This window comes from Syngnathus leptorhynchus, chromosome 4 (genome assembly GCF_054491065.1).
Source record: "Syngnathus leptorhynchus isolate UIUO chromosome 4, UIUO_Slep, whole genome shotgun sequence".
NCBI lineage: Eukaryota > Metazoa > Chordata > Actinopteri > Syngnathiformes > Syngnathidae > Syngnathus > Syngnathus leptorhynchus.
In genome coordinates, this window is record NC_141198.1 from 9305668 (window position 1) to 9329212 (window position 23545).

At 40.5% G+C, this 23545-nt stretch overlaps 2 protein-coding genes across 7 annotated transcripts; one reads left to right on the forward strand and one right to left on the reverse strand.

Annotated features, from left to right (window-relative positions):
* Nucleotides 1–1251: 1251 nt before the first annotated feature.
* Nucleotides 1252–5781, reverse strand: vps33a (VPS33A core subunit of CORVET and HOPS complexes). Its single transcript, XM_085910008.1, has 13 exons — nt 5474–5781; nt 5188–5253; nt 4959–5086; nt 4661–4847; nt 4281–4397; nt 4028–4202; nt 3760–3953; nt 3335–3461; nt 3181–3248; nt 2901–3038; nt 2411–2548; nt 2168–2336; nt 1252–1669 (listed from the first exon to the last, which is right to left on the reverse strand). The coding sequence occupies exons 1-13, from the start codon at nt 5573–5575 to the stop codon at nt 1476–1478; spliced, it is 1803 nt and encodes a 600-aa protein (XP_085766134.1). The 5' UTR covers nt 5576–5781; the 3' UTR covers nt 1252–1475.
* Nucleotides 5782–6654: 873 nt separating this feature from the next.
* On the forward strand, nt 6655–22459 carry LOC147057945 (rabphilin-3A-like). Of its 6 annotated transcripts, none has more exons than XM_085909109.1 (19): nt 10452–10576; nt 10675–10694; nt 13848–13938; nt 14042–14053; nt 14168–14299; nt 14415–14544; nt 14864–14947; nt 15017–15164; nt 16381–16566; nt 16660–16842; nt 17584–17663; nt 18037–18111; nt 18429–18538; nt 18617–18743; nt 18820–18876; nt 18985–19139; nt 19585–19666; nt 19780–19876; nt 19968–22459. In XM_085909109.1, the coding sequence occupies exons 3-19, from the start codon at nt 13865–13867 to the stop codon at nt 20096–20098; spliced, it is 1863 nt and encodes a 620-aa protein (XP_085765235.1). In that variant the 5' UTR covers nt 10452–10576; nt 10675–10694; nt 13848–13864; the 3' UTR covers nt 20099–22459. The 6 variants fall into 6 exon arrangements, with proteins under 6 accessions (XP_085765236.1, XP_085765237.1, XP_085765235.1 ...); XM_085909105.1 differs by having other exon boundaries at nt 10486–10576; nt 10675–10718; XM_085909110.1 differs by lacking the exons at nt 10452–10576; nt 10675–10694 and adding an exon at nt 6655–6793.
* The last annotated feature ends 1086 nt before the right edge of the window (nt 22460–23545 follow it).

The window sequence follows — 23545 nt, forward strand, 5'->3', positions numbered from 1 at the left end:
GTCAGGTGTCCCAGGTTCCCACCTCGTCCCATTCTGCAAACACACACTTGTCACCATACAAAAGAATGAAGCAAAGAAATAATGTATCGGCCACATAGCCTTATGATGACAACTGTTAAATAATGTATTTGCAAATTGCACTAAAAGGTTTCAGTATTGATCTTAATCCCGCAATGAATGAATCTGAGCTCTTTAGATATAACACTTGGAAAAAGTGAACATGCACAATAATTTTAAAACATTGAATTTATATTATGGGGGAAAAAAACAGGAAATGTAAAGCAGTGGTAGAAGTTGCAGCCAAGTATTTAGTAATTATAAAAGAGGAAGCTATTAGGAAGATATTATTACAAAAATGCAAATACTATTTCCTGAAATAAAATACACTTTTAATATAATGTACTCTATGCATCATAATAAAACTATACGCTGTGAAATCTTCATCCAGCAAATGGTAAACAAATACAATATCAATCAAAATGAAAGCATACACACATCTGCAATTGTAGGAAATAAAAGCTTTCAAACAACTCATACCTTGATGTTGTTGCAGCAGGACTGACGCTGTTCACAGGGTGGGCTGGTACACTTGTAGCCGTGAAGTTGGCTGATGCACCCTCGAGCCTTGCAACTCCCAGCCGAGGAGGAGCCAAAGACAAGAACTGACCATCAGGATTTTATTCCCCTGGGATTGATCCTAATGGTAGTTATGCCTCCCGTGCACCTGCTCCTCCGACACACCCTAGTATAATATGAAAGCTGTCAAGCAAATCTTACTCATAAATCTAATTAGGAATAAGAAATAAACATGGATTTATCCATGAAGAGTACACAGAGTATATCCTGTCAGCAGGAAGCCCTGTTTATACTGTAAAGACGAGGAGATGCTATTGACTGAAGACCTAAAACCCTGCTGCCGCACAGTTATTCTCTGCCGGAACATTGAGCAAATGGCCTCCTAATTCAATCAGTGTCCTGTGCTGTCAAATGATAGGATGCTGAGGCCTGAGCTCTCCAGACGGCGCAGGAACATTATCGGCTGATCAGGAGGCCTGTTACTGCACTAATTGCTCCTTCCGAGGGCTGGGCCAGTGCTGACAGCTATACTCCCTGGTCAAAAAAACAAACCCATGCGTTCACATCAGTAGCAACGGTAGTGTTGAATAATGGAAGGACCCATTTAACTTCATGATGGAGTTAATATATTTTATCTGGAAGGGGAAATGCATCCAAAAATAAAAATAACGTTGTTTCATTAAACACATTACATTTTGACCAAAGCTTTATTAACACATAAATTATATACAACTGAGAGACAGCCATTTTTTTTTTTCCATCGCCTCAGTACAATTCAGGGACAGAAAGAGCTCAATCTGTTTCTCTAACATGAACATCAGTGAGACACCTGCAGCATGCTGATACTGACATGAAGAGTGTTCAAGCTGTTTGATGTGTCCAGGTGTGTGGCAGTTTACTCAATGCATCTGAGCTTCGGGTCTGTCCATGAGAGATTTGATCCAAGATGCGCCGTTGAGGAGTTTGGTTGTAGCTATAACATATTCCATTCCGCTGTCCTCCATTTGAGAAAGGAAACGGAGAGCGGCTATTTCGGCATATGTCACTCCTCCCAAGAAAAACACCAGTGTCGTCCTGTTCTCCCCCTGCTGGCCTGAAAGTAAGTACGAACGATGTCATCTCTCACATACAGTACATACATACAGTCGTGAAATCTTCACATTTTGGATCCGCAGCTTTGATCCATACAGAAGTATACCACTACATGCACAAGGATCCTACTGGAAAAATACATTAAAGACATCTATCATCCATCAGTTTTGCTGCGACTCTTCAATTAGCACCTTTGAAAATCTATTCTAACATGGACAAGCAGAAGCAAGCCACTTCATCTAATCTCACAGTTCTAATTAGCATATTTCTAAGATAGCCTCATTCCCATCAGTGTTGACACCTCCAACTGCCACTATCGTTATATATTGCTCGTTTTAAGACGTGCGCAAACAAAGACAAGTGCAAACTGACGGAGGTAGGATAACAATGTCGGCCAAATGCAATCCATCTTCTCATTCAGCTTCTGCCCTCACATGAACAAAGCCTACTCTTATCTATATCTTACAGGCAGAAGGCTGATGTTTGAATTGGCCCTTACGTTTTTTGTGGAGTCCAGGAGGCAGCTGCTGGCGCTCCTCAAAATGTGGACCTGGGAGCATCTTCAGCACCTCCTCGATGCTCCGCCAGCCTGGCCTGGCCAGGACTTGGGTGAGTCGGATGCTTAATGGAGCGTAGCCGCTGTATACGTATGAGATGTCATTAGGGTTCTGAAAAAGAAAACAAAGGACCAAATATCACCGTGTCCTTGTCACAGGTCAAACAATCTCCTTGCTATCCATACTTGTTCGTTTGCATCCTCCATCCACAGTTTAAGGGTTTTTCTAATGGTAGGGTAATTATTCCTTGAGCTGGTCTGTGGCTTCAGAAGACCTCCTTTCTCTAGGTTGTTCAGTGTCAGGATGTGCTCATAGCCATAGGTCTTATAAAACAAAAGCATACACGTAGATGAATACAAATTAGTGGCGGTCACTAAAGAGATAAGTATTTTAAAAGGAGAGTAAAGAAATAAATCACATTGCATTGTCACACAGTACAGAAAAGAAGGAAATAATAAGTAGATTTGTGATAGACTTATCACTTCCACCTAATTCTTCATTTTACATTTTGAACAGTTGCACATTTAATACAAAGGCAACTCCATATTTCCATTTATTTTAACTTTCTGTAAAAATAACGGCCAGGTGTCCAAAATGATTATCCACATATAATTCATTTGCATATTAGATTACCTACAACAGATTTCTCAGACGTTTTTATTTTTTTAACTTTACCTGGAGAATCTCTCGCTTGTAGTAGTCAAGGACCTTCTGTTTAAGGCCGTTGTTACAGACGGACTGCATGCACACGAGGCGCAGAATCTTGATGAGGGGATCTTTTTGGGCAATCCTGTCTTCAATGTATGTGTTTACCTGGATTATCAAATGTCCAATACATTAAAGTTACTGTATGTCCAATACACCATTTGTCAAATCTCTTTTTATTAACACAACAACCTGCACAAAAACATCATTACAATAACTTAAATAAAAGATGCATTCAAGGACTATCTACCTTGTCTGTGTCAACTCCGGTCATGAACTCCTGCTCCACTGTTAGGTTATCAAAGAAAGCTTCGGATGCTAAAAGACACAACCCAGTGAAGCAAACTTTTGTTAGAAATCAATTTGTGTAAAAGAAGCAAGAGTAACTTTTATTGTTTACAGACTTGTGATGTCCTTAATGAGTTCTGCAATGGATGTGTGGTTGGCCAGGGAACTCCGCGCTGCCTGCATATGAGGCAACTGGGACACAAACTGCTTAATTTCACCCACTGTCTTCGCATTGTGGCGTTCCTGTGAAACAAGACAACAAACACTACATGTCTATCGTACTAAATCTGCCGTGCTAACCTGATAGGAAAGCACCAGAGGTATAAAATTCCTAATGGAATCTCTTTAAAAGTGCCATCAACTCCCTAACCATATGGATTTTCTCTCAAGACCAAGTCAGATTACAATCATATCCGATTGGAATTCAATTAGGCTGTCAGAAAGAGATGGCAACCTAGTGTCTGAATAGATTTGCCACACTACAGCACACACCTTTATGCATAAACATGCCAAGGTGGCTTAAAGCTGAAGCAGGACCAACCTCAAATGCAGCAGAAATAATTTTGGCCTTTTTACTGAGTGCCGCTCCAACAGCGTTGAAGTTTTTGTCACGGATTTCGGCATAAAGTTCCTCTGCTGAGTTGAGTTGCAACTTCTTGGGCTCTGTGGGCAAATCTTTACTCGCTTCGCCTTGTTTTTTCTGCGCAAACTTCTCGGGTGGCAACTTGACATTACCTGCAATAGAAATTGACAGTGAACTTGGCTACTAAACAAAGGTGTAAAAATCGATTGACAAATATTATCCTAACCATTATTGATTCCATAGATCTCATCAATGAGACCTTCATAAGTGAGCTGCGTAGCCAGGGGAGTTAGCAGGTCTACATTCCGGTCCAAGAGAAGCAGTGTGTCAAACACGGGCAGGATCTGATTCTGAATACCTGCAAACTCCCTCTTCATCCTCAGCATCATGTTGGCAACATGCTAATAGCAACCAGAAAAAGAAAGACAACGCAATAAGATGCTTTGCTGTTAAAGTGGATCTGCTTTCAAATTACTCACCCGTGCACATTCTCCTTTCCCGTAAATTTGTGGAATAGTGCCATACAATGCCTGTAAGGTCATAAGGCCCTTGGCTGTGTGGTAAAGGCTTGTTTGGTCATTTTCCAAGTAGCATTCCTATAAGAATATGTAAAATCAACTAATATAACACTTAGAAAAAAAAAAAAAGGCAGCTTTCAGGAGTTGATTGTTACAGTATTATTTTTCTTGTGATGGACAGTAGGTACTTGGAATTACTGATTGCATTCTTTAACTCGACCACTGGTTGTCATTAAATGAATTTTCATTCAAGTCTTACAGCATTTTAAAAATTAATAATGTTCTTGCACTGCATGTTTTAGTCTCCCTTTTATTCTTTTAAATGCAAAGATTGAACATACCCTAAAGGCACTTTCATATTCCATGGACAGCAGGTCACCATCATAGGGAATCAGGTCCAGGATATACTCATCAATGTTGATGAAGGAGCCCAGCACACCCTGCTCCTTCAGCCTTTGTTCACACAACATGCTCCGCCGGGGTACAAACAGGATGTGGAAGTCACGTGTCGAATGCAGCTTATCTTCACTGACAACACAAAACACAAGGCAAGGACAGAGTGTGAGGGTCACGTTGAAGGACTTAAAAGCCTGGATTTTCTTCAAAGGTGTAAATCAAATTATGACACATAAAACCTACCTGAATACATTTTCAGCGATAATATCCATCAGCTCTAGTCGGGGGCGGACAAAGAAGATGATGTTTTTGACATCGGCAGAGGGGAGCCGACCGCTCTTGAGGGTGAACATCTTTTCCACTTCATGCTCCTGAACCAAAGAACAACATGTATTTGTGATACCCCAACAGAATTTTTGCATGTAACTGACAAAATGCTTTACCAAGTTAGCAACATGAAGTGAGCAGTTACCTTAAGTAGAGAGTATTGTGCTATCAGTCCAAAAGGGCCAGTCAAATATTCATCCCAAACTATGGCCTACAAAACAAGTGCACACACAAAGCACATGATGATCAACATCTGCAATATTTAAATAAAATCACCAGTACTGTCTACCAAATAGGAAAGCTAAAGCTCCAAGCACTGTTCAGCAGGCTGTTTTGATGGCTGCACAATGATGTCAATGCCTGATTCAGTTCCCATGTCCACGACAGAGATGATTCCCTCCGATTGTTTTTCCCTACGTGTTAAATATTACCTTGCTTCCCGCACACTTGTCCAAGAACTCCCTTAGCTCTTTTCGTGCTGCTTCTCTCAAAATGTTTAAATTGACTCTCCCGTATGACAAGTGGGCGGCCATTTTTCTTTCTCAGATGCAAATCAGGTGATCCACAGCGGAGTCACGTGACCAGCGATACAGTACGATATAGAAATCTGTAAAGACATCAACGATATGTTTATTGCGCCACGGATTTTTGTAACTAATAGTCCGTCAAATGAATGTAAAAAATAGCACCAACTGACAGTTTAGCCCGAGGAAAACTATTTAGTTCAGGCAGCAAAATAACCCTGCCATGCGCATGCGTACATGGTAAATTGAGGTCACGAGAGCGCTCTGTTGGATATTTATAACATTTCTGGAAAATATTGCTTTGTGTACCAATGTTGGGATTTTGGTAATAAATACAGAGACTACTGGCTATATGCGAGTCTTCCGAAGTGACACTTGATCGGAAGTACCAGTATCTATTTTTCTTATATAAGGGCGTGGCATGCATTGTACATAATGGGCAGCCAAAGGGATGTCTCTCACATACAACTCGCAATTACAATATTGATTTTTCTTAACGCAAGTGTGTGTGTCGGTTCAACTCATCTTTCATTGACAATTTATCAAGTACATAATGAAACAAAACTGTTGTATTAGAAACTAGCGCAATAAACAAGTTGTCCTTTAGATGGCGCAATTATCCCACCTATAGATTCCTCGAGTCAGTCCTCGGAAAGTGAGGAATTTTCGAATCAGTTTAGAAATGTTTGCTGCATATAGCTCGTTACAGAATATTGTCTACTAGATGTATTATTATTTTTATTATTACCAATGTGTTAACAGCAACAATCATGTATGATACAAAATTAGAAGAAAATAAAGGATATCTATTGCGTAGAGTTTTAATAAAACTGTTTAGAACAGGGCGTGCGTATAAAATAAAAAAATGCATCATTTTCAAATTGTGGCACAGTGTGCTGTTCCAGACGCAATTCGATCAGGTAGTGATTGCCCACTTATGCATTAGTGTTATCACTTCACATCCAGGGGTTTCCTTCCCAGTGAATCAAGGGCTTTCCATCCTCCACGCAGAATACAAGGCGAGTTCCCACGCACACCGTAGAGATCTCCAGTGCCTCCAGCCACGGACTACTCCTCCAGGCTGAATACCAAAACCTAGGTTCCGGTGTGACAAGAAGCATGCGTATTGACTAAGTCCCTCGCCGGAACCAAGACGTGCATACTAGTCACCTCAATCTCCATTCCCCGACAACTGACCGAGAAGGAGAGGCTGCTCTGGATTCTCAGGTGTGTGTCTTCGCATCGCCTGAAGCATGACAAAATCTTGAAATTACGCATCCTTTCACTGAAGCCTATGTGAGGGTCGCGCATCCGGCCACTGACCTGAATGGATGCAACCTTTCATTCACAAGAGAGGAGGGCCGACAATTATCTTTTACGAGAAGCGTCTTTCATTGTCTGCTTATTAATTTGAATGGGCAGAGATATCCACTTAGTCATCTGAATGAAAAATGACAATTTGTGCAGATCATTGTTCACGCATGTCGCTGTTGTTAATTAACCTGGGTGAAGGACCAATTATGTGCATCATCATTTGATTGATTTCTTTGTTTTAGGCGAAACAGTACCTTTGCATTATTCTGAAAACCACATATGGGATTTTAATGGAGCAAATGACCATTCATGCCAACATACAACGGTGCTGAGCGTGAATTCAGTTTGAAGATGCATGAGACAATATGCTGTGTTCTATTTTTACATCTTCTAAAATGCATTGTGAACATGACAAGCTGGCCGCCCTCATGCAGTGCTTGCTTCCTGCTTACAGTCAGATCTGGAATAAGACCACAGAACTGGTAAGCCAATGTAGGACATTGAGTGGTTGCGTTCCTTGGGCGTTGCTGCGGGAATTTTAGGCAGCTCGATGGAACACCTCAATGAATGCTTTCCAGTTATGATGTGGACAGGGTACATGCGACCTCCAGCTGAGCCAATGAGCAGGTGCTTGTGTCACCTCATTGTTGTCTTGTTGTCTCACTTTGCACCCACGAGTTACTACCATTGTTAACTGCTACTGGAGGGTGTCAGAAGGAGCTGGTTCTACTATCTCCAACTCCTCCTACAGACCTGAAACCCAGAGATTAACTGGGGGAGGGGAGGGAAAAAAAACAGAATACTCAGTGTGAGGAATATCTGCAGCTGCCTCCTCTCACATACTATACACCTACAGTGTATTTGATTGGACAATGATATGTATGCTTAGACCTCTTTTATTTTTACAGGCTCATCAGCACCGTGAAAATGGTGCAAGGCGAGGAAGAACATCATGATAAGATGTAGAGATGTGAAAAAAGATGGAGGAGTGAAGTTAGCGCTCTGCATGCTAACTGCATTATTTAGAACGGAAAGAATCAAGGCGACCGTTACCAGATTCCAATGTCCGTCTTCCTTCCTAACTATGTCCATGACACATTTGAGCTAACTGCGCCCCGTGATCCACTGACACGGTTTGTAAACCAGTGCGCAGGTATATGCACTGTACTCCCATGATCATGCACACTAGTGGGTCACACATGCTCTCAAACCGTGTTAAATCATTTTTGCCTTCATCTCACCCTGCTGTTACCATGGCCACAGTTGGCGAAAGGTGCATACGTGCCACTCACAATCTCTTTTATTCGTACACTTTAGAACCCAATAACAGGAACGTTTGGTTTTGTACTATGATTTCCTTTTGTTTCCCAAGCAACCTTATTCTACCATTTGCAGTCAGTCTGCAAAGGGGAGAGTCTTCATCTGAAAACTCATCAGTGCAGTGGGTGAGAATCAATGCCTTTTTAAAATGGGGACGAGATCTTCCGAAACACTCTGGCATATTGGAAGAGACGGAAGTAATTAATGAGGCCTTTGACCAACTTTTCCCAAGAGAGCAGGAGTATAAGAAAAGTTCAAAATTCACCTGAGTCATCCTTTTGTTTCTCATATTAATTAATCAGTAGAAGCGTCAAGGTCTAACAGAGATCATTCCAATTGACCTCATATTTGTTGGGGTTTCGGAACGAAATGCAATTTTCAATTTATTCTGTTGCCGTGACACAGCCAACGATTTAAATAACCGTGCAGCCATTTTTAAAATGACAATTAACCATAAAATCATAAAACGTGTTACTTTTGATAACAAATAATGCGAACGCATAGAAGCTCGCCCAGTCTGCAGTTAGTGGTAGCAGCAAAAAAACATTAGCAATCGATCCACTGTCTGGACTTTCCTGTCTTTTCAGCCTCTGTGTCTTCATTGTGCTTGCCGTGAAGATAAAGGAATCTGATTAGGGTGTTGTCTTCCTGGGGTGCCCATGAACAGACTGCCTTTGACAAAATAGCCTTACGGAACTTAGTCCTTCATTTGAAAATGGTAATAGAACCGCAAACTCGAGCCTTTACTGAATGGGCTGAATCTTGAAGGAACAAAGATGCAAAGTTGTGTTTTGTGAGACCTTGAAAATCATACAAATATTGCAAAGTTTTTTTTGACACTGTGTCGCTCATTCCAAAGATGCATGATTCTTGTTGGCGATGAATTTTTTTTTTTAACTCGTCAATGGGGCACGATTGTCTTCAGATTCTTCATGAAAAACACGACGTGTCACCCTATTGCAAAATGTGCTGCTGCAATACAGATACCAGAGATAACATTAATATTAACCATTCTCGTAAAAGCAAATGCTATCACGAGTTTTGGGAATAGTAATTAGAAGTTGGAGCAGAGGTAGGACAGATTTTCAGAAGCCATTGTGTAACAGAAAACGTTATTAACCATGTTATATTAGAAACAAAATAACAAGGTAACATGTTGTGGAGATATACTGTATAAATAGTTGTTAGCATAGACTTTTAAATGTTAATTTAATGTTATGTTTAATTGACCTGAGATAAGATGACTGGAAATAAGTGGCCAGTGCATCAACAGCCATTGTAATTCAGTATAAATTGTGCTGATTTAAGAATGGAAATAAGCCAGCGCGAATGACTCGGCATGTTTCTTGGACAGGGCAAAGGGCACAGCAGAATTAGCAGCAGGTTAGCTTCTTGGACTCTTTCCTGTTTGTGCTCCAGCCATGCGGGACTTGGAACTTTGCCTGCACAGACAATTTGGTTGCACCAGTGCAACACTTGTCCATTTGAGAGGTGAGAAGCCCTCACAGATGGTTTTCACTTCACAGATGGTGTCCGCCAACACTACTGTCTGAACGAAACATATTTTGTTGATGCAGCACACCTAAAACACAGACAGCTTGACTGTATCCCACGCACAGGCTTGTTCTCACTTAATAGCCACTGTGGATGGTTGATTAAGATCTTAGAATACGAAAGCTTACAGAAATGCCTTTGGAGGGGGCGTACACAAAGTGAACTGCACTGAGGGTTGAAGTTGTAAATAATTAAGAAATGCTGAGTGATGTTTTCCTCCAGCAGTGAAGGGCTGCATGGTGCAGTGCACTTCAGTCCAAGTCCACTCTTCGCAATGAGGATGGATAGCGTTGGCGGAGTAAATGGGTGCCCAGTTTTGCTCCATTTGATATCTTTTCGACAACATCTCTATGGAGTGTCTATGTTCTAATGTGGTCGTTTTCAATTTTTCGGTTCACCCAATCAGAGAAGATTGGTAGAAGCTATTGTTCTTCATTAAATCAAATGAAACGTCCAACTCTTAAAAAAAAAAAAAATCTGTTCTAAAATACATTAAATTATAGACTTCAAACAAATGAAATAAACAATAAACACCAACTTACTCAACTTGCTAGCACTGAATTTTGTCAATCTTTTCTGTTTTAGCAATGCTGGGGCTAAAGTGCCAAGCTATAATTAGAATTCCTTTTTTGTGACTTTTGATTGAATCAGAGCAACAAACAGCTTTTATCTGCATGAGAAGCTCTGAAGTGGGCATGTGATTTGGTTCTTATTTGCCGTACGATTTTCAATACAAAGGATGGATCTTTTACTGGCCTCATGGATTTGGAAAATTGTGGTCTGTAACTCAAAGAATGAACTACAGTTAATTTTTAGAATGCCGTGAGTCTGGAAATAAATCTTAATTTGGTAATCATAAGAGAATGGCTTATTAAAGGCATAATTGGTCATCATTTTTTTATTTTTTTTCTGCATTACAGATCGCACCGAGTGTTCTCATGTGAGTGGATCGTTGGGGGAGGAGGTATAAGATGTCAAATTCGTTGTTGTTTTTTGTTTGTTTGTTTTCTAGCTCAAAGTATCACAAAAAGGCCAATCTTCCTGATCAAAGTTAAATTTAAGCACATAAATGAAATTGATCTCTGATTCTCATTAACCCATTTTAGAAATGTCCTTCTTCAAGCATCACAAGGGAATTCTTGCCCTGGAATATTAATCGTGTTTCTTTTAAACCCAATACATTACAGAGGGGACATATTAGGGTGGAATAGAAATTTGGATGACTGACGTAGTTGCTGTTCTCATTTTGAAACTTAAAAGAATGTTAAAGTGTAACAATAGTTAATTTGTTGGGATTGTTTATAAATCTATTTCTTTGGGAAACATTGAAAATGAGCCAAGTGGCACAACTTGAACTGTTATGGAAACTTAACGCTATATTGGAAGGCCAAAGCGAACAATAGTTTTTGCTGTCTTCAATGAAGTTCAACAAATCATTTATTTCTACTTGTTTCTATTCTTCATTATGTGTGTGGTTCTCTGCATTTCATTTAACGAAGCCCTCACTATGGATGACTTGCTTACAGAATACAGCAGTGCACCCCTGCGTATGGTCCGGCCCAACACTTAGTGAGTCATTTTGTCATCCTGGCCGGCCCACAGAAAATTTTCTGGCTACTCCCCCCTGCTAACACTTGAATTTGTCTTCCAACCAAAACCTGTCAACTCAACACAATTTCTATGGTAGATAGCTAATGTCTTCCAATCCCTGCGTGGTCTGCAGCTACGAGATCCATAACGATCCAAATTGGATCAATCCATCATTGTCCTGCATGCCTTGTTGTCACCGTGCCTACTCTCATACCGCACGTGAATGGTAAACATTCTCGTGAGGAAGATGGTGGCTGAGCTCTGCGCTTTTACTTTTAGCGAGCCTGCAGTAATGAGTCATACACCTGCTTTTCAAAGTCACATCAATTCATGCTGGTAATTCTTGCATTCATTTCAAGCAACCAAGAAAAGAGTGCATGACCATGCTTCTAAAAATGGCTGACAGATGCTTTGTGCGTAAAGTGTGCTCAGGGACTACAGATCTATTGACTGTCCTCCTTGGCCCATAAACGCCTTGCTAAACACATCTCTTCTTCCTTCATATGAAATTCTATCCAGGATGTCGATGCATGGATGGCTTCATGTTTATTTTTTTGCATTTGAATTTACTATGCATGTAAAATGTCCATTAAATGTACATCTTGTTTTTTTTTTATTGCGTTTGTGCAAGACTGACACCATCTGTGTGTGATCTGTAGAGGAGACAGAATAATTGCATTTTTAACCTTGACCGATATGATGCCATAACTATGGATTAGTGTGATCTGTATAACATTAAGGTTGGAAGACAGTATATTATAATTGGAAACTAATTGGTGTTTAAAGAGTTTGCATTGTATTTGTTTTTTATTCTCATCCTTACAGACAGAAATGTTTTCAATGATTCCTGTCTAAAATGATTGGCACTAAATGCGATTATTTTAAAATTCAGACTAAATGGGTTCTTTATCTGCTCCTCTTTGTTCTCGGGTAGTTTTTGACCGTCATGTTGAATTGGGTAAATTTGTAGTTTTCTTTTATACCCAACAACTGACAAAAATAATGGAATCGGCAGTCTCGCAGGATGTTCATTTCGTTGTTTATTTTTGTCGAAAAAGAAAGCAGATCACAGATATGACAGTTCTAAAGTAACTTCATAGAGCAAATGTGAGTTTGTATACTTGTTTTGCAAATGGAATCATTTTTTAACTCAGAATTGATTGATTTCCCCCACCCCCCTTTGTTTCATCCAAACAAGTTACTATTCACCACTTCTTATTTCTTGATTTATTTTAGTGTTACTTAAAACCAGAAAGTTGCCAATTAAAATGACTTTAATTTTGTGCTAATCTCCTTTTTTTTCTACAAGATAAACCCATACTGGAGATTCCATCAAATTTGCCAGGGGATGTAGTATAATGTAAGAACAAGACAGTTGACATGTTGACTTCTGCTGTCTGGTTGTTGCAGTGGCATCAAAATGAAAAGTCCACACCCAGTAGTGTAGTCCTACAGCTAGTACAGCAAGTTTTTTGCTCTTCCCTCAGTCTGACAGATTATGGCTCACAAGGTATGAGCTCTGATGCACCATCTAGTGCATTAAAGCGATCAGCCGAGTGAGTGAGAGTGTGATCTTACGGCCGTGGAATGATTGCATGGGAAAAACTGTTGACAGGAGAAAGCTATTGATTTTTCTCCCTTTTCACATTCTCACTGTTGTTCATCCCTTTACTGCTATACAGTAGCTGCAATTTCTCCATCATGCACCATGGCAATTCCTACAACGCTCCTGAGGCTTTTGGTTGCTGCAGCCTGCGGGGGCTTCACAGTATGGTGCTTCTTGCCCTCAGGACATACAGAACAATGTTTCACCCCATCACATTTGTCCCAAAGGGTTTTTAGGGGACATCCAAACCAATGAAAGACGGTCAGAAGTAACATTTTGTAAATGTATGTAATGCATTTTCAAGAATAACACAAGTTTTATGATAGACGTAGGCTGTCGACTGGACTGTAAATACACTACAAAACCTGCAAATGTGGATAACTTGCATTTGGTTTTCCAGCTGATATTGCTGAGTGCTTCAGGGCCGTGGATTCATTTGAAACATGCAGATGAATTTAAAAGTAATTATCAGATGAATCATTGATTTATGCCCATTGTGGTTGCCTTGAATGTGAGGTCCTCAATTATCCAGTTTTGACTCACCCCTTTCATCAATCTGTAGCAATTAAATGTATCTGGTGGCTTGCCAATTATAGCTCTACACTGTTCTGGCCCATTTAGACCGAATGTCCTCTCTGATGACTGAGCAACCTGTAGTTGCAGTTAAGTCAGTGCAGCGCAATCACGAGATAAAAACAATAAAATCGCTAAATGTGGGTACTAGAGGATTTAAATCAGACCTAATCAATATTTTAATGACTCTTGACTATACTTATTAATCCCCCCCCTAGCCCCTCCCTCACACACTATGAATTTCCACTAATTAGACACAACAGAATCCTAACTTTACAATTTCAGTCTTACCGGACTTTCACGTTGTATTCATTTGTCTTGTAGAATGTGTTAGTGCTGCCATGACTGACACGGTGATGAGCAGTAGCTCGGATCGCTGGGCGCCCAACGACAGGCAGAGAACCATGCACGCTAGGTGAGCACGATTATCAGCACACGGTGTTGTCATTTGACTGTACAATCACCAAAGTCTAATCCTTTGTTTCCACCTGCGTTCTATTGTGTGATCTGTGACACAGTGATAAAGAACAGTAAGTAGATAACACCCCCACTATCTGTCTCATTTTCCCATTTGCTGTATTTTTGTTCCCGCTAACTGTAGAGAAGGAAACTAATCATAAAATGATCCACTGTTTGACTGACAGGGGCAATTGGACCATGCAGTCAGGCCCGGCTCCTGGTTCTACTCCAGAACTGACAGATGAAGAAAAAGAAATTATAAATGGTGTGATTGCACGAGCTGAGAAAATGGAGGCCATGGAGCAAGAGAGGATTGGGTGAGACACTGAAATTGGCCACTGCATGGAAATCTGTTCAATTCACAGTGATCATTTAACTTGAAGTCATTTTAAGCGACGTGTCAGTTACTTGAAGTCAGGTATGCTTCTGCAGGCGCTTAATAAACCGCCTGGATGATATGAAGAAGACTGTGTGTGGGGATGGACTGTCTCGCTGTGTGCTGTGCGGGGAGCAGCTGGGTACACCCGGGGTCAGCTCGGTGGTGTGCGAGGACTGCAAAAAGGTAATAACTGCAAATTAGGAACTGATGTGATGTGAATGCTGACAGAAACTATGTTTGACGACTAAATTCTACAGTATGACTCAACATCACCATAGCGTCAAGAAATCCCCACGTGCTGTACGATGGAACGAGAGTTGCACCAGAGCGACCTCGTTGGTCGTTCACTAAGTGTTCAAAGTCAAATTTGTGACTCCAAACCTTTGGAACAAAAACTTCATATAACTTCTGTTTGATTTACGACAATACTTCACCATCATATAATCACCGGTAATGCTATAAACGGCACGTAGTTGGTTATTTCTGTTTTCCCGTTACATAGAACATGTGTACTAAGTGCGGTACCCAGTGCGGCAGCAGGCCCCGTGCTGTGTGGCTGTGCAAAATCTGCAGAGAACAACGAGAGGTGAGTGCTCTGTGCTAGGAAATGAAGAACTTCCCATTAGAAAAGCCAGAACATGTTTTTTTTCCTCAGGTGTGGAAACGGTCTGGTGCCTGGTTCTTTAAAGGATTCCCTAAACAATTCCTTCCTTCACCCATGCCATTATCTAAACCGAAAGAGCAGCCTGCCCAGGAAGTAGACTCCAAACCCAGAGAGGAGGCTACTCAGCATCAACAACCTGGTGCGTACAGCAGCCTGTTGCTTTGAGGTCTGGTCGTAATCATCTTTCAGCTTCGAGTGACTTGTAAATCCTGCAACACATATTTTTATTTGCAAATTATTTTCTCTCTCAGGTGAGAGTCGGCGTTTCGGGCAAATTATTATACACTGATTGTGTGCCTACATTTTTATTTTTGTTGTACCAACATGTTAAATGCTGAAGTGGGACTGACTACATTTTATGATTACATTTTCAAATGATTACTTCTACTACTTGGTACTTTGTTTACACATTGTGCCAAAAAAACACAACTTTCCTCTTGACCGGGTTCCCAACCTGTACTCCGTATCACGTTTTTGTCTTTGCATGAGTACCCCTTTACTCAGATGTGATTATTATCCAAGAGTAGAACGTAACACCTGATTATTAAATTAAAATTGTTTTATTTAATTCACACTTTTAAGCAATTAATGCTCAGTCATTGTCTTTTTTAAAACTCCAATTCAACATAAAATATCGCATGAGTTCAAGGCCTGAGAGACTCACAAAAGCATAAAAAGTAAATCGAATGTGTCACGTTTCTTGCCAAATGGATTTCTCCTTTTTATTTATGAGCAATTCATATGAGGCAGCTTATATTTTGTTAGACCCGAATGCTGACCCTATAATCCAATTGTCTTAGTTGCATTTGCAGAAATCGTTCAGCCGGCCAATGTTGGACCATTTTTCTGTTATCCAATTTTGATGAATATGTTCAAACTGTAGCCTCAGTAATCTTGTTTCTGTCTTCGCTTCTTCTCCATCTTCTTTTACACACGTAGTCTTCTGAAGACAATACCTCACTTTTACTGAGAGCTTATTCCGCTTCCTCTTTCTTCTCGCTCCGCTTTAACAACTTTGACACATCCTCTTCTTACCTCCACCAACCTCAATACATTTTCACTCTAAGTGCTGCTCAGTGCTTGTACATGGGACACTTTGTCACATGACTTCCCGATAATAGAAAGGGCATGAACTATACAATGATTCCATGTGTGCACTGTCGTTGATTGCTGCAGCTTTTTATACAGAATGTAGGTCAATGCCTTTGAACAAAAAGCCGCAACATCAAAACTACCCAGAGAGACTGGGGAGTTATTACATATTCTGCTGCAGTGAGAGCCTGAAGTGCGAATATATATACGTCTCCCTCATGAATAGTGCGTTTGTGTGTTTACTGTATTATGCTTATTTTTAGGAGCAGAGCTCAAAGGCCGTGCTGGTTACCCACCTGTGGCCCCTAAGCCATCAGTTGTGCGCACGGCCACAGGCAGCGCTGGCCCTGAAGAAGCAGAGCAGGGAAGCCCGGTCGTGATGAAGAGGATGGTGCCCGTTCAGAGCTCCAGACCGCAGCCCGTTGTGACGCCATCTACGGCTCCACAGGGTGAGGGGCAGCGAGGCCTCGTTTTCTTAAGCACGCTCTAATTAATGCACCTCAATTGGAATCCAAATCTATATCCCGCATGTGTGTTTGTAGGTCAGGTGGGACGTGAAGGAGGTGCTTACTCTTCTGGTGCAGTCCCTTCAGAGCAAAGAGCACCTCCTGCAGTACGAGAGGACAGAAGGCAGCCTGCCGCTTACAGTGCTCCTCCTGCCCGACATCAACCTCCCCCCGCGGCCGAGGAAGAGGAGGCCAACGATTATGATTCCGATGAAGCCAGTGAGTACATCACGTGTACATTTTATTCATTGGGGAAACACTGCCTCACATGTTTTAGTCCAGGGAGACAGTTTTTGTCACGAATTTTAGATCAAGTCATTCACTCCATTCATTTCTTTCAAATTGCTGGCTGTTTTGAAGTTTAAAAAAAAGCATTAAGCACATAGGAATTTACATTTTGGACTATGTGGGAACGGTTTCATTTGAGTTATTTTACAAAAGAACAAACTTGAATCATTTTTCTGACAGTATACCTTTAGAAGTGTAAACCGGCCACAAGCTATCCATACTCACCAACTCGCTCAAAGGAGAATGTAAAATACTAAACTCATAATTATATGTCCTATACATAATACATGTTTAACACAACGTATTATATCTCACCCTTGTTAAAGGTCAGATTCCAATTGTCATTCACTTATGCCGTAGATTAAAGTGTGATGATGTGATTATTCTCTGGCAAGACTGAGCTTTCTCCCAAACTTGCATTCAAAAGCAAAATGTTACTCTTCCTTTAATTACTTAAAAAGCACACTCCCTGTTTCTGTGGTTCTATCATATCAATCACTCAATAAATTGATAGTTTTCTCTCATGCCAGAAGGGCTATTGGTTCTGCAACAGAGGCCACAAAAACATTCAGCATACATTAAAACACATGCGGTCCAGACACGGTATGTGTATGTGTGGCATAACACCGAAAGACCAAAACGAGTGTGCTCACTTCTCTTGTTCTCATTTAGCCACTCTGGGCTCTCTGGAGTTCAGTCTGATGTATGACCAGGAAAGCAACAGCCTTGATTGTAGCATTCTCAAGGCAAAGGTAAATCTCTCCTCATTCAGTACTTCCACCAAGGTACAATTCGACTCAAATTGAATATAAAAACAAAACAAGTCAAAAATTAATTAGGCAGACCTCTATTTTAAATGTGGTCGAATTAAAATGCAAATCAATGCAAGTTTGTAGTTTGACAAACCCCCTTATGTAATAAGAAGGCTCCTATAAACACATCCAGGTGTCTTATGTGATCGAGCGAGTGTTATCGTGCAACTGCTGAATGTGTTTCTGAAAGCTATTCTGAATACTATCACAGTAATACTTTAAATTTATACTCAATTCATTTGAACTGAAGGTTCTGCATTTATTTAGTCATTTCCTTTGCATTTGACATGAGTTTATTCTTGTCACCCCCAAGGGCTTGAAACCAATGGATTCCAATGGACTGGCAGATCCATATGTCAAGCTTCATCTGCTGCCAGGAGCTAGCAAGGTTGAATTCAAAACAAACAAAAAAATCACCTTTAAAAATAATAATATGCAGTGTGTCTATGAAATGAGCAGAACATTTCGGTGAAATCGTTTTCGGGCCTTCTCAAGCTCAAGCCTGACACCTTGTGGTTATTAGGAAATAAGATGATTTAAAAAAAAAAAGAGGTGTGGTATCCAGAAAGCAGCAGCAGAATAAATTAAGCCGTGAATATATCTGCTCCAGTTGCCATGCAGGCACTTCCTAGAACAATGAGCTAAAAGATGAAAGCAAGAAACATGAGCTCTTGTAGTTTGTATGTGTCCTGTTTTTATTAACAGTCAACAAAGCTGCGCACAAAGACCTTGAGGAACACCCGCAACCCTGCGTGGAATGAGACCCTCACTTATCACGGCCTGACGGATGATGACATGCAGCGCAAGACCCTCAGGTGGAAATAGTCGCACTCAGATGAACTGCGCAGACAGTCTGTTCTCAAAGGCCTTGTCGTACTGCTGTCCTGGCGTAGGTTGTCTGTCTGCGATGAGGACAAGTTTGGCCACAATGAGTTCATCGGTGAGACCCGAGTGGCGCTGAAGAAACTGAAGATGAACCAAAAGAAAAATTTCAACGTGTGTCTGGAGAGAGTTGTTCCAGTGAGTGATGATGATTTGCCACCGTACTTTCTTCTTTCTCCGTAACTAAACCACTGATGTAATGTCTCCCTGACAGACAAAGAGAACAGCGACAGCCGGTGGAGCACGAGGCATTGCTCTTTATGAAGATGAGGTGGTTTGAGAGTATAGCTAAATGCGACCGACACATTATCCCAATTTTTTTCTTCCCAAACGCTATTATATACTGAATGTCTACTTTTACTCATGCTGTGTTTTCTAGTCTGCAAAAGATGGCGGAGAGGTAGAAGAACGTGGTCGCATTCTTATCTCCCTCATGTACAGCACCCAGCTGAGCCGCCTCCTTGTGGGTGTCGTGCGCTGTGTTCATTTGGCTGCCATGGATGCTAATGGATATTCTGACCCCTATGTCAAAATGTAAGTATAAGACTTTTCATTTTAGGATGCTTAAATGGGTCAAATGGTATTTAAGGTATACCCTACTTCTCACCCAAAGTGACGGGATAGTCTCCAGCATAGCCGCAGCCCAGATCAAAAAAATAAATTGTATTCTTGCTTGATACTCTTGTATATGTTGAATATGATTTTAGTATTAGATTAAGTGCTTTAAAGTCCATGATTTTTAAAAAAATATTATTTTCCACAATTATTATGAATAATTTGTTTCAGGAACAAATCAAATACCTTCACATTCAATGTTTTCCTTTCATTTTCTCTCAGTTTTTGTGTACAGTCCAACATAAAGACATTTTTGGTGTGCAATTTGCCATAGCTGCAGTGTTTTCTAAAAAAAGCTTTATACCGCTCTCGAAAGGGTTTGAATTTGACATTGGTGTTTCAAACCTGCTTCTATAATTGACAGAGTTCTGAAACCTGACATGGGCAAGAAGGGCAAGTGCAAAACTCAGATCAAGAAAAGGACTTTAAACCCAGAGTTTAATGAGGTTTGTAAGAGATTTGTTGCTAAAATACAAATATGAGTCATGAAGAAAACAAATGACTGATCAATACTGACAAATACCCCGATTTGGAAATCTGTGTCTTGATTCCATTTCAGGAATTCAGCTTTGATATTAAACACAGTGAACTGGCTAAGAAGACTTTAGATGTTTCTGTGTGGGATTATGATATCGGGAAGTCCAATGACTACATCGGTAAATATTTTGTCAGGATCGCTGTGATGAAATCAAATTGAAATGTAAGAATTAACTTCAGAGCGCTTACATTTGAATACCATCCCTCCAGGTGGTTGTCAGCTGGGCATTACCGCCAAAGGAGAAAGGCTAAAACACTGGTATGAGTGTTTGAAGAACAAAGACAAGAGGATTGAGCGCTGGCACACCTTGATGAATGAAAATCACACCGCTAGTGATTAACTACCTGTTACAAACAGCATGAGCTAGAACAACCTTGGTCTGCATTTCCCTCTCTGTGCATCTTTTATGTATTCCGTGTTTTATGAAGCATTATTTCACCACCTGACACATGTACTGTTCTCGTGCCTCCTGTTTTTTTTCCCTTTCTCCCCCTGTGCTGGCTTGAGCCACTTCTGAGAGATGCACTATATAGATAAAAGTGACCACTTATCAATTGATTCATTAATCAATCAGGAGTTGCCCTTAATATCTCATATGACCTTTCAGATAATTCTATACTTCCAACTTTGTGAGAAGGGATGCGGGAAATGACATTTTCTGTTCCAGCATGAGTTTTTGGATTGAATGAGTTTTGTGTTGACTAACATGCACAGAACCCCAACCTTAATCCCATCAAACAGAGATAACCATCCATCACATTAGTGATTTATGTTCTTTTGGAGGAATGGACAAAAAAAAAGAATAAAATAAAATGGCACTGGCACACTCCAATCTTACCAGAACATTGGACGCTTTAAAGGATGCACCAATTCTATTTTAATTTCGACTTTTTCTATAGCGTGTGCCATGGTTAGGATAAAAGCTGCTTATTTCTTAAAAACAAACTCCAGGGTAAAAAAAAATAAAAGAAAAAGCTCAGTCCACGCTTGTGGCCTTTGTACCCTCCCAAAATGTATTTGCTGGAGTCAAGCGCATGTTAAATCAACAGGTGTCGCTTACCCAAAAGTATATGTTCGAAAAGCCAACCAAAAGCATTGCAAATTAAGCTTTGTCATTCAAAAAAAGTCAGTTTTTGGTGACCTACATGGATGAAATGATAGATTTGAAAAAATACTTGTTTGTGTGGACTTAGTCAGCAATGTCATTTATATATCCAAGACATGTAGACAAACAGTTGCACAATTGTACAGTGGTACTGCTGAGCCTGAGACATTGGTTGCTTCTAATGTAGGTGTTGAAAAAGAAAAGCAATATGTTGTAGCAGCAGAGGTCACAATCATTACTGAGGAACCTAAAAGCAAAGAGCTTGCGCCTAAACATTCACCGCAATGTCTAGCGTGTTTAGTTTTGCTATCTTGTGTGACATTGTCACACCAGAGTATATAACACTTGAATTATACGAGCATGCCAAACGACTGACGTGTAAGAAAACACTGAACATAATGTATATAACCATGAAGAAATGTTTACATACTGATACATTGCTCAGGTTAGGATAGAAATGACATAGATGACTCATGAGTCTTTGGATCCACCAATTGATGTTAATTTGTGATTTGATAAGAGCACACCAAGGTAAATATTATTAGGTGTACGTATGCGTGGTTATTTAATCTGTGAAATTTCAGTTTGTGGTTGTTGACACTCAGACAGGTTTTCTATGTCAAGTTTTACACGGAATGCACCCGGTGAGCGTTCACTTCTTTAGGAATTAGGACGAAAAGGTCGAATTGTTTTTGTCGTGTGTGCAGCCTTACCTGCATGCACTGTGCTTGTGACTCTCATGTGCCTGCGGCAGTAGTGGCCCACTCTTACCCCAACACACCATTTGCACAATGCAGGGTTATTCTGCTACTCCCTCTCAATTCATGGCTTTGGCGTGTATTCTATAATCACAGCAAACCGAGCAAAGCAAAGCACACCTTACAAAGTGGAATGACCTCAACTTATACAGCTGTTTGCAAGTTATTCCAAGTACAAAAAACAAAAAAATTCTATGCATGAAGTTTATTGTGGTCCAAAATATATACAGTATACAAATCGATATAGAGATATGTGTACAGTATATAAATTTGTGTGTGTGTGTGTGTGTGTATATATATATCATATCAATATATATGATATATATATACACATATATATATATCATATATATACACACACAGACACAAAAAAATAGTAATTCTATTAATGTTTACATATCTTTCCTTCTAGTTGATATACAAGAGGCCATGTTCTGCATGATTATAGCATAATTTGAATAAACTGCTAAGTTGATTTGATAAGCATATGGCTCTTAACAGGTAGCAGCTGCAGATTTAAGAGAGTCGTGTCTTTCATCACTGTCTTGTTGTCTCTGCACAACATCCTTGCCCCCTGTGGCAGTGTGTAAAGTACCTGCCAGTAGCATCTTGTATATGATTTTATTTTGTGCTGCTTTGGCCATCGTGGTCATTACAAGAGATCAACGCAAATCATGTTTAATTGATTGTTTGCTTTAAAACAGGAAACTCTCAGAGCATTCTGCCAATCTTGATCTCTGTTGTAAATAGAATAGTGCATGCAGTGAGAACTTGTATGTTTGCACACAATGTTGCATGTAAAGATTTTGCAGAGGTAACACAGGTCAATAAAATCAGATAAAATCAGTTCCTGTGTTGTGTTGAAACGATGTCCTCCATGGTCATGGGTAATTAAACATTGATGTCTATACTGAATGAATATGCATTATCATCAAGTGCATCAGGACTTTAAAAATATTTTCTAAATTTCAGCGGCCGCTCTGTCACAATAATGCGACCAGCGCCGTGCAGTTCCGCGGTCGGCGGCGCGCTACGGTTGCGCGTTTGGCAGTGCGCGGCATTTGCGGGATCGGACAAAATTAAACTTCCTGCGCACTGAGATCCACTTAAATTTTGGAAAGTACATCAGAACCTTAAAAAGATTTTCTAAATTTCAGGGGCCGCTCTCTCACAGTAATGCAACCAGCGCGGTGCAGTTGCGCGGTTGGCAAACGATTGCGCGTTCGGCGGTGCGCTGCAGTTGCGCGATCGGACAAAATTAAACTTCCTGCGCACTGAGGTCCACTTAAATTTTGGAAAATACATCAGGACTTTATAAATATTTTCTAATTTTAGCGGCCGCTCTCTCACAATAATGCGACCAGCGCAGTGCAGTTGCGCGTTCGGCGACGCGCTACTGTTGCGCGGTCGGCAGTGCGCGGCAGTTGCGCGATCGGACAAAATTAAACTTCCTGCGCACTGAGGTCCACTTAAATTTAGGAAAGGACATCAAGACTTTAAAAATATTTTATAATTTTCAGCTACGGCTCTATCACAATAATGCGTACAGCGTGGTGCAGGCGAGCGGTCGGTGACGCGCTACATTGCGCGTTCGGCGGTGCGCTGAAGTTGCAAATGCGCAAATGCTTAAAAAAGGCGGGTTTTTTTCTCAGAACGGATAATTGTTTTTTACATTATTTGTAATGGGAAAACATGGTTCGAAATTCGAATGATTCACTTCTCGAACAGCCTTCTGGAACGGATTATGTTTGTATTAGACTGATTTGTACTTGTACTTAAAAAAACTTCTATGGACAAATAATACTCGTGGCAAAGAGTTTGAGTTGTGTGCATTTTTTTCTTGTTACCCTTTGCATAATTTTGGGTGATTTACATAACAATGGCAACCTTTTCCAGTAGATGGTGGAAAACCCACCCAACTGGA

Excerpts from the sequence above, each read along its gene's own strand:
- vps33a (XM_085910008.1), bottom strand. The coding sequence starts at position 5,575 with ATGGCCGCCCACTTGTCATACGGGAGAGTCAATTTAAACATTTTGAGA. Across the intron at positions 5,087-5,187 it reads CACAATACTCTCTACTTAAG|GAGCATGAAGTGGAAAAGAT; the intron begins GTAACTGCTCAC and ends TCTTTGGTTCAG. Across the intron at positions 4,398-4,660 it reads AATATGAAAGTGCCTTTAGG|GAATGCTACTTGGAAAATGA; the intron begins GTATGTTCAATC and ends ATATTCTTATAG.
- LOC147057945 (XM_085909105.1), top strand. The coding sequence starts at position 10,494 with ATGGATCTTTTACTGGCCTCATGGATTTGGAAAATTGTGGTCTGTAAC. Across the intron at positions 10,719-13,847 it reads GTGGATCGTTGGGGGAGGAG|AATGTGTTAGTGCTGCCATG; the intron begins GTATAAGATGTC and ends TTTGTCTTGTAG. Across the intron at positions 18,112-18,428 it reads TGCTGCCAGGAGCTAGCAAG|TCAACAAAGCTGCGCACAAA; the intron begins GTTGAATTCAAA and ends TTTTATTAACAG.